The following is a 9,351-nucleotide window of genomic DNA, read 5'->3' on the forward strand; positions in this document are numbered from 1 at the left end:
GTGGGTTTTTTTTATTTTTTTTATTTTTGGTGCTTGTGTTTGTCCGTGTGCGTGTGACTGTGTGAGTTGGGGTAGAGAAGAACTTGAACAGGAAAAAAGAAAATCCCTTGATCATACCATTCTGCTGTCCCCATTCTTCCTCCATCCCAAGGAAAAACAAGAAAAAAACTTCAAAACATCTCAAGTTGTATCCAAAAAGTAGAAAGTCATATGGCAACAGGGTAAAATGCAAAAGATTAGCTAAGTGTGAAATTATATGGAACCACAAGTATGACCAAAAGTAGGAGACTGCAAAATGAATAGATGATATTCCTGATTTCATTTGACTCAAAGCAAATCAGAAGAAGGGATATTCTAAGCAAATCAGAACTAAAGACACACTTTCAATAGTCAGAAAATAAAAGAGTACGACAGATCCAGCATAATAATAATAATAATAAAGCATGTACAGTTTTATGCACAAAATGAACTTTTCACAAGATAAATATCAAATCAGGAGTCAGTCAACAAAATTGTACCTCCAGCAGAAGTCTCTCAATTCTACTTAGGAAGTGAGAAAATTCCTCTCTCGTTGAAATTTACATGGACTGGATGCTGATATAAAACGCATCAAGTAGTAAACCAGTATGAAAAGGCCTACCATATGCACGTTAAAACGTCCTTATCCTATCATGCCCATATGCAAATAGAACCATTCTTGTCAGATGTAGCTAGTGGTTTTCCAAAGCCACTCCATGTACAACAGACAACTGAACCTTTGTGCTTCTTTAGAGTGCTTACTACACTACCATTTGATGTTGACCAAATAAGAACAGATCCATCTGCCGATCCAGCAGCAATGTAATTGTCATCTGAACTGAGACAGGATCGGCTCCAGTTAGAAGCAACTCTACTGCCATTCGCTCTAAACGTGCCACAGATTTCTAGACTCCGCATGTCAAATAAATTGTGCATGTTGTCTCTCCCACTCGTCAATATTAGATTGCCATTATGGGATAGAGATAATGATGTAACAGCAAGTGAATGTGCTGCAACTTCACTCAGAAGTTTACCAGTTTGGATATCCCACAGCCGAAGACATCCATCCACATGACCTGAGAAAATGGCTTGACCGTCCGTGCTAAAAGAAAGTGCATTGCAATTGCTGTGGAAGAGAAGTGTTTTCATACAATAACCATTGTGCAGATCCCAAACTTTTATGGTACGATCATAAGCTGAGCTAACAACATGGCGGCTTGAAACTTTACTAACATCTACAGCACATACTTTCTCAACATGGCCCGTGAGAGTATGGCGTGCTCGGCCCGAATTTACATCCCAGGCAACTAAGTTGTTGGAAACACTGGCAGCAATGATGGTTCTGTTATCATGGGTGATAGAAAGATCAATAACAGAGCCCACACAGCCATGAAAGGTGCGCACCAATGCCCCAGTAGTTGTGTCCCACATGTTTACTACTCGGTCCTGCCCTCCACTAATCAATTTGGTGGAGTTATGCTCAAACATTATAGCATCACAGCCACCGTCATGTGCAGAGATCTGTTGCTTGCATATGCTGGGAACAGTTGATTCCATGCAGTACTCATCCTCCTCTCTCAGGCAGACCACACCATCTACTTGTCGTCGAGCCAGCTGTTCGATACTGCTAGCCTTCGTTTTGTTCATCATATCTTCAAACGTGGCATTAGCCTAACCAAAAAAAAAAAGGGAGAATTCATCATGTTCAACAGGCACCATACGCTGACATGTAAATGTTATACTTCTTACTTATCCATGTTAGTACAAAGACTATGAGACTTCCTTCAATTTCTTAATTCCAACATAAAAAAATAAAATTACAGGCAATATATTAAAAAGAAAATGATGCTTGTACCTCATTTAGGTGTTCAGCTTCCTGCATCTTCTGCAGCATCCATCGATCAATTAACATCTTGTTTTCTGCTTCAAGATCATCAGCTCTAACAGTTGCTGCTTCAAGTTGTGTTTTCAGATCATTGTGCTCAGTCATGATAAGTTCTAGAGCTTCAGTCTTTTCTGCTAAGAGTGCGTTTAAACGAGAACATTCCTCCCTGTAATTAAAGAAAGTTCAGTCGCCATAAAATAACTAAAATCTTTAGTATCATATCTTGACATGGGAAACAGAAAAATCCAAATTGGGTGGTCGATAACACCTCAATTGTGCAAGCTCATTTTCTAGATCAGTGATAAGGGCTTCTTTCTCCTGTACCAATGTTTTCGACTCCCTGGATTCAGCAACTTCGACCACAAGCTGCTCTGACAATCGAGCTTGAGCTTTATAACATTGCTGAAGTTCCAATTCAAGATTTTCAGCTTTCGTTTTCCATTCTGAGCCCTTCAGTGCCACATATCAAAGAAGTCAATCCAGACATCCAATGTCTAGTGAAATGCCAAGGACAAGTATTCACAACAGCAACACTTTCTATCAGATTTCTACTCATCAAATTCTGAAATATTCAAAGCATACACAAAACCAAAGCCCTCGACGAATACTAGTACTCAGCATTGTCATATAAGAATCCATGAAAACAAATGAAGAATATACACAGCATTGTCAAACAATCCCATAAACCCATGAAAACTTTAGTTGCAAACCTAATAAATGGTCAAGTTTAAAGCAAATTCTGCCCCATATCACGCTCCTCATATCTTGCTGCAACCTTACAATTTCGTCAAGGAAAATAAAGATATCCACTTGCATCTTTCATGTCATAAAGTTGTAATCTTCTGAAAGTTATTACTGCCTCACTGTGCAGTCTAAACAAATATACAACTTAACAACTTAAAGCGACAACTCAAAATAATCAATGAAAATTAAATAAAGAATAAAAACAATTAATTTTTAAGCAAGTTAACATGGCAGGCAAATCAAGAATGCTATAAATAGTTAAAGGGGCCCCGAATGCTTTGATCTTAAAACTAGTTCACAACCAAGAAAATCAGTATTAACAGTAGCAATCAAGTTGAATATCAGACGAATCAGGGAGATTATCCAAAAACCAAGCTAGCTAAAAGAAGCAAAAAAATAAAAATTCAATAGCGGGGTCGGCCGGCAAGTACCTGAGAAAGAATCGGCCTAGAAAGAGCGAGGAAAGCTGGAGCATGAGCGGCTTCTTCGACTAAATGCCGTTTTCGAAGAGCCCTGATAGCTTGCTTGATTGCTTCTTTTGCTACTACTATATCGTCCTCTGGTTCAGGCCTAAACCCAAAAGAAGAACAAGAAAAATATCAGAAGAAGAGAGAGAGAGAGATAAAGTTTTATCAAAGTGAATTTTTATAGGCAAACTGCAAAAGGTTGAAGGGTTTTAGTTGTGCTTACATTAGACTGTGAATTCTTAGTGTTACCATGGCGGGGCTATGGCGGAAGAGAGGAAGAGGGGTTGATACAATGGATACCAGCTGAGGTTTCTTTTTTTGATTTGGAAGTTGGAAGAGGGAAATAGCGAGGATTTACAGCAGCAAGAAATTAGAATGTTACGAGTTACCGGGCTGTTCACCTTGAGAGGGATGGGGTGTTTGAGGAGGGGTAATTCCGGAATTTTGGATTTTACCCTCTGAAGTGAAAAAAGGTCTCTACTTTACTCAATGAAAAATTAGCATGTAACAAAAAACACTAAATTAATTGTAAAGGTCGTCATGGTCATGGTATAACTTTTAAGAACTGTTATCTTTTTCTTCATGAAAGGGTAAATTTAGCATATATGCAAGAAAATAGCATAAGTTATTCCAATTTTTGTAAAAATTCTTCCATTTTGGTAACTTTATGGAAGGAAATGAGGAGTGTATTGAGTGTTGCTTTCTTGTCGTAAAAAAAGTAAAACTTTTTTGTTTTATGAAAGACTGGATGCAACAAATGTAATTCAAAATATGGGAAGTTTTCCTTGTAAGTCAGCTCTTGTGATGATATTTTGACGCTGTCATCTCGTGCCCTAGTAAAATTTTTTAAAAAATTGTAATTCCCACCAAAATTGGATGTTGAAGTCTTGGACTCATTTTGGGATATCAACATCAAGAAATCAAGAAAAACTTCAATTGTAATTCTGGTAAAAGTTCGTAGTTTAGTATATGGATTGAAGGATCAAATTTCTTGATTTGCAGTTAATCCAAAAGTTACTCAAATGTACCATTTTAGCTTAAAGATGACTTAATCTCCTTTAAGCTAACTTTTGACTTATCTGATTTTAAATTCATCCGTTCTCCCATAGTATATGTGGGCGCTCACCTCGGCCCTTCTCGGATCTTCAATGCCGAGGTGATTACCTCGGTTCCTTAGCGTTAGAACGTATCTCATCTTCGCCTTTCCGAGATAAGTATTGTCTCGGTTTATCGATTCAATTTCGCCCTTGAGCATGGTCATTCGCCTTGACGTATGATGCTCACAGGCAAAACTGACTGATACCTGACAAATTGATATCACCGCCGCGGCCCTCTTGTCCAGGCCTACTTCTGACACCGCCACCTTACACTGTCGTGCTACAGTTGACAGGGAGTAAAATTCATTATTCCTCCCATAGGTCTCTCTACTATAAATACCCTTATACTATTTATGAATAAGGTATGCAAAAACTCCAATCTAGGGCTGCAAACGAATCGAGCCGCTCGCGAGCGGCTCGAGTCAAGCTCGAGTCGAGCTCGAGCCAGCTCGAGTCAAACTCGAGCTCGAACTCGAGCTCAAAATATTAAGCTCGTTAGCTCGCGAGCTTGAATATATATATATTTTTTTTTTATTTAATAATAAAATTACGTATATTATATATATATATTTTTTTTATTTTTTATTTTCATAGTGAAATTACGGATATATCCTTAATATTTTATTATTTATTCAGAAAAAATATTATTTTATTTATTTTTTTAAAAAATAAAATAATTTTTTTTTATTTTTTTCGAGCTCGAGCTCGAGCTCGAGCTCGGCTCGACTTGATTCGAGTCGAGCTCGAGCTCGAAAATTGCCAGCTCGTCGAGCTCGAGCTCGAGCTCGAGCTTGATAAAATTTAGCTAAGGCTCGGCTCGATTAGCTCAAAACTCGACTCGGCTCGACTCGTTTGCAGCCCTACTCCAATCTAATTGGTTTTATTTGTAACTTCCGACCCATAACTGACTTCAGCATTGGAGTGGGATCGGGTATAAGACCCCGCACGCTCTTATATTTCAACAGGTGAGTTCATGCTGCCGACTTGCTCGCCCGCCCAAAAATCACCTCATCAGTATAAAAGTAAGAATATATAAAAAAAAAATTCAAAAATCAATGTCCCCATTTCAATTAGGGTTCAGTTCGAACTCCGATTTTCCCTCCGAAGTCTTCTTGTAATTATGGATGGATTAAGATCCAAATGCTAGAGTCAAATGTGGATATCTAGAAGGTTTTACACTTTTACCATCCGTCCGGATATAGGTACATATTCGATCCAGATTCAAAGCCCAGCCCTAATGGCAGCAGCGTTTGAACCGTCAAATGAAGTGTGCAATATTAGCAATTAGTAGCACTCTTGGAGGATTTGTTTTGCCTTTAGAATTAATGAGGAAAGTTCTTGGGATGATGCTTCTTTGGTAGAGATGTTATAAACCATTTTTAATTATTTATTTTTAATGCAATCTGATACAGATAACCATTTTTCACTTAATCACCACTTTCGCAAAGAATAAGTTAATAAAGATCTCGAACTGTCTCTAACGTGTCCTAGCCCAAAGGCCAAATGAAAACAAATTACCTTTATGTTTACTAACTAAAAGAAAATCACAGCGCTAAACAAAACTGGGCAAAGAAATACATGTTTACAGCAAAATCAAAGTGGTTTCGGTTTGAGCTTTAGGCATGAAATACATTACAAATGTACAAATGTACATTTGTACAGTAGGTATAGACCACAGAAGGAAGGAGAAGACATCATATAAATACAAATGTACAAATAACTTGCTTCCTATCATGTCCATACACAGATAGAACCATTCTTATCAGATGTTGCTAGTGGTTTTCCAAAGCCACTCCATGAACAACAAAGAACTGAAGTTGTATGTTCCTTTAGAGTGCTTACAATTTTAGCATTTGATATTGACCAAATATGAACAGATCCATCAACAGATCCAGCAGCAACATAATTGTCATCTGAACTGAGACAGGATCTGCTCCAATTAGATGCAACTCTGTTGCCATTTGCTCTGAATGTGCCACAAACTTCAAGGGTCCGCATGTCAAATAAATTGTGCAAGTTGTCTCTGCCACTTGTCAATATTGTGTTACCATTTCGAGATAGAGACAGTGATGTAACAGCAAGTGAATGTGCTGCAACCTCACTCAAAAGTTTACCAGTTTGTATATCCCACAGCCGAAGATTTCCATCTACATGACCTGAACAGATAGTTTGTCCATCTATGCTAAAAGTCAGCGCATTGCAATTGCTGGGGAAGAGAATTGTGTTAATACAGTAACCCTTCTGCAGATCCCAAACTTTTATGGTACGATCATAAGCTGCACTCACAACATGGCGACTTGAAATTTTACTAACATCTACAGCAACTACTTTCTCCATATGACCTGTGAGAGTATGGCGTGTTCTGGCTGAACTTGCATCCCAGACAACTAAATTCTTTGAACCACTAGCAGCTATGATGGTTCTGTTATCAGGGGTGATAGAAAGATCAAGAACAGAACCCACACAACCTTCAAAAGTGCGCACCAGTGCACCAGTGTTTGTGTCCCACATTTTCACATCTCGGTCCTGCCCTCCACTAATCAATTTGGTGGAGTTGTACTCAAATACTATAGTACCACAGCCACCTTCATGTCCAGGGATCCGTTGCTTACACATATTGGGAATACTTGACTCCACATAGTACTCAGCACCCTCTTCACTTCGGCGGACCACACCATCTACTTGTTGACGAGCCAGCTGTTCTATGCTGCTATTATTCACCTGGTCTAGCATATCTCCATATATTGCATTAGCCTAACAGATCAATAGATCACCAATCATATATAGATACGCATAAATAGCTAACATTTGAATTATATGTTTCAGTACAAAGACTATAATGCTCTTATGCAAACCCTATTTAACATGCATTAAGTAAATAAAATTAGTTTTGCATGTATCAGGTAAGTGAAAATCGTGCATTTACCAATCATATCTGACATATGGTAGTCAATGTGTGCATAGGTTGAAATTCATAAAAGAACAGCAGATATTATGTAATAAGAATGATGTAATTACCACCAAGCTTGTGTACCTTGGCGACCGTAAGGACTCTTTTCAACAAAATCTAAAATGAAGCTTCAGGGGGTGGGGGAATATGACTTTAGTTCTGCCAGCAAAGTGAACTGAATTATATTGCTCAAGTCACTACCAAGGTAGAATCAAGCACGTACATCCAGGAAGAAGAAGAAGAGCCAAGCAAATGCATTAACCAGAAAAAAGTCATCTTACCTCATTAAGGCGTTCAGCATCCTGCATCTTCTGCAGCATCCATCGATCAATTAGCATCTTATTCTCTGCTTCAAACTTGTCCGCTCTAGCTTTTGCCTCTTCAAGTTGTGTTTTAAGAACCTGATTTTCACTTATCATGAGTTCTAGAGCTTTAGTCTTTTCTTCTAAGAGTGTATTCAAATCTGAACATTCATCCCTGCAATTTAAGAAACTTCATTCACCACACAGTTCCTGAAATTCCAACTTATAATCCTTAATTGAGAAAGTGGTTATCTAATTCAGATTTTCCATTCTATAAATGCAAACTGATTTCATAATTCGGACAGCAGATAAACCTTGCTTTTGCAACCTCACTCTGTAGATCAGCTATAATGGCATCTTTCTCTTGAATTGCAGTTTTAAAAGTTCTTGATTCAGCCACTTCCACCACAAGCTGCTCTGACAATCGAGCCTGAGCTTTATAACACTGCTGAAGTTCCACTTCAAGATTTTCAGCTTTCTCTTTCCACTCTGAGCCCTTCAGAAGAAAATTTAACGATTCAATCCAGACATCTAATGTCCAACAAAACGCCGAAAACAAGTACCGATACGACCAACTCTCCCTATCAGATTGTTAACAAGCAAGACCATCTAACTTCAATCCAAATTTTAATAAAGCACGATGAAAACTCTCAATGAGGTATTATTATACAATTAGAATGCCATAAACTAACAACTTTAGGCACCATATTCCAATCAATATGCAACAATATTCCTCGAAAGCTAGATGCCTGACCCTTATGATCGGTAAAACTCAAGTAAAGTGACAATGCCAAAAACCACCTAAATGCTTGAACTCAAGCAAGAAGATCCCCTACCATCACTATTAGAGAAAATTAGTTCCTGGGTTTTGGAGATGAAAGATTTTTGTTCATCATTTCCCTTTTTCTTATCACTATTTTTAGCCCAGACTAATTTGCACAAGAAAATAACAGCGGATCAACTGAAACTTAAAAAAAAAAAAAACTATATAAAACTAAATAAACAAGTCAAATATCAAGAATTCGAATTGGGGAGGTGGGGATTGACAGTACCTGAGAAAGAAGAGGCTTAGAAAGGGCGATGAAAGCCGGGGAATGAGCTGCTTCTTCCACCAAATGCCTTCTTCGAAGGGCTTTGATAGCATGCTTGATTGCTTCCTTCGCTATCTTTATTTCCTCCTCTTGCAAAGCCCTGAACCCCACAATTAATTTTTCATCAGCAAAGAATCAGCAATAAAAGTATCATTAAATTTACTGGAACTAGTCCGAGGCTAGATTTATACTTACATTTTTTGCTGGAGGGGATGGACCCTTTGTTTTTGTTGTCTTGAGCAAAATGAATCTGAGTTGAAATTTTGTGATTTTTGCTTGTGAATTTGGAATAGGGAAAGAAAAGGAAAAGTGAAGGGGAGAAGTGCGGAGGAATGCTGCAGCCAGCCACCCACCCACACTGGCTGTTGAGGCATCGATCTGGTCCCAGCATAAAATGGGAAAAATATTATTTTAAAAAAATTGAGATAAGCATTATTTGAAATTAATTTACGTGATAATTTTATTTTGTACGTGTCACATTATAAAAAAAAGTATTATATTATTAAAAAAATTGACGGAGTCCTAACCTTAACCTCGAGACTCGAATAGTTGATTGCACAATCTTCATTGAGGATAAAGTGGTCAAGCCCCATGAATTGAGCCAATGTCCCTAGGTTTCGATGTCATTTTTTTTTTCCCATGCAACTTGTGTTGAACTTATGTTCACTAATAAGCAGGCAGGGGCGCTATGGTGAATTTCTGTTTAAAGAGAAGAAAGAAAACCAAAAGAGTAGCAAATGGAAATTTCTGCCCTATATATCATTAAGACCATATACAAATCTTGTGTTGCATTGCCC

The 9,351-nt window shown here is 38.0% G+C and overlaps 2 protein-coding genes across 3 annotated transcripts; both read right to left on the reverse strand.

Moving 5' to 3' along the window:
• Positions 1 to 451: 451 nt before the first annotated feature.
• On the reverse strand, positions 452 to 3,475 carry LOC113738732 (autophagy-related protein 16-like). The gene is made up of 5 exons (XM_027265977.2): positions 3,338 to 3,475; positions 3,079 to 3,217; positions 2,172 to 2,353; positions 1,874 to 2,069; positions 452 to 1,689 (listed from the first exon to the last, which is right to left on the reverse strand). The coding sequence occupies exons 1-5, from the start codon at positions 3,364 to 3,366 to the stop codon at positions 670 to 672; spliced, it is 1,566 nt and encodes a 521-aa protein (XP_027121778.1). The 5' UTR covers positions 3,367 to 3,475; the 3' UTR covers positions 452 to 669.
• A 2,299-nt stretch (positions 3,476 to 5,774) lies between these two features.
• Positions 5,775 to 9,137, reverse strand: LOC113740157 (autophagy-related protein 16). 2 transcript variants are annotated; one of them, XM_072045970.1, is made up of 6 exons: positions 9,082 to 9,137; positions 8,750 to 8,932; positions 8,516 to 8,654; positions 7,778 to 7,959; positions 7,443 to 7,638; positions 5,775 to 6,932 (listed from the first exon to the last, which is right to left on the reverse strand). In XM_072045970.1, exons 1-6 carry the CDS (start codon positions 9,120 to 9,122, stop codon positions 5,943 to 5,945), a joined length of 1,731 nt encoding a protein of 576 aa, XP_071902071.1. In that variant the 5' UTR covers positions 9,123 to 9,137; the 3' UTR covers positions 5,775 to 5,942. The 2 variants fall into 2 exon arrangements, with proteins under 2 accessions (XP_071902071.1, XP_027123471.1); XM_027267670.2 differs by having other exon boundaries at positions 5,775 to 6,965.
• Between the last annotated feature and the right edge of the window lie 214 nt (positions 9,138 to 9,351).

This window comes from Coffea arabica, chromosome 4c (assembly GCF_036785885.1).
Source record: "Coffea arabica cultivar ET-39 chromosome 4c, Coffea Arabica ET-39 HiFi, whole genome shotgun sequence".
Lineage (NCBI taxonomy): Eukaryota > Viridiplantae > Streptophyta > Magnoliopsida > Gentianales > Rubiaceae > Coffea > Coffea arabica.

What these genes read in the sequence shown, in the direction of transcription:
- LOC113738732 (XM_027265977.2), bottom strand. Translation starts at nt 3,366, where the DNA reads ATGGTAACACTAAGAATTCACAGTCTAAT. An exon ending in CTAAGAATTCACAGTCTAAT is followed by an intron (nt 3,218 to 3,337) that starts GTAAGCACAACT and finishes TTTTGGGTTTAG; the next exon opens with GCCTGAACCAGAGGACGATA. An exon ending in AATGAGCTTGCACAATTGAG is followed by an intron (nt 2,070 to 2,171) that starts GTGTTATCGACC and finishes CTTTAATTACAG; the next exon opens with GGAGGAATGTTCTCGTTTAA.
- LOC113740157 (XM_027267670.2), bottom strand. Translation starts at nt 9,122, where the DNA reads ATGAAGATTGTGCAATCAACTATTCGAGTCTCGAGGTTAAG. An exon ending in ATTCGAGTCTCGAGGTTAAG is followed by an intron (nt 8,933 to 9,081) that starts GTTAGGACTCCG and finishes TGCTGGGACCAG; the next exon opens with ATCGATGCCTCAACAGCCAG. An exon ending in CTAAGCCTCTTCTTTCTCAG is followed by an intron (nt 7,960 to 8,515) that starts GTACTGTCAATC and finishes TTTCTTCTGAAG; the next exon opens with GGCTCAGAGTGGAAAGAGAA.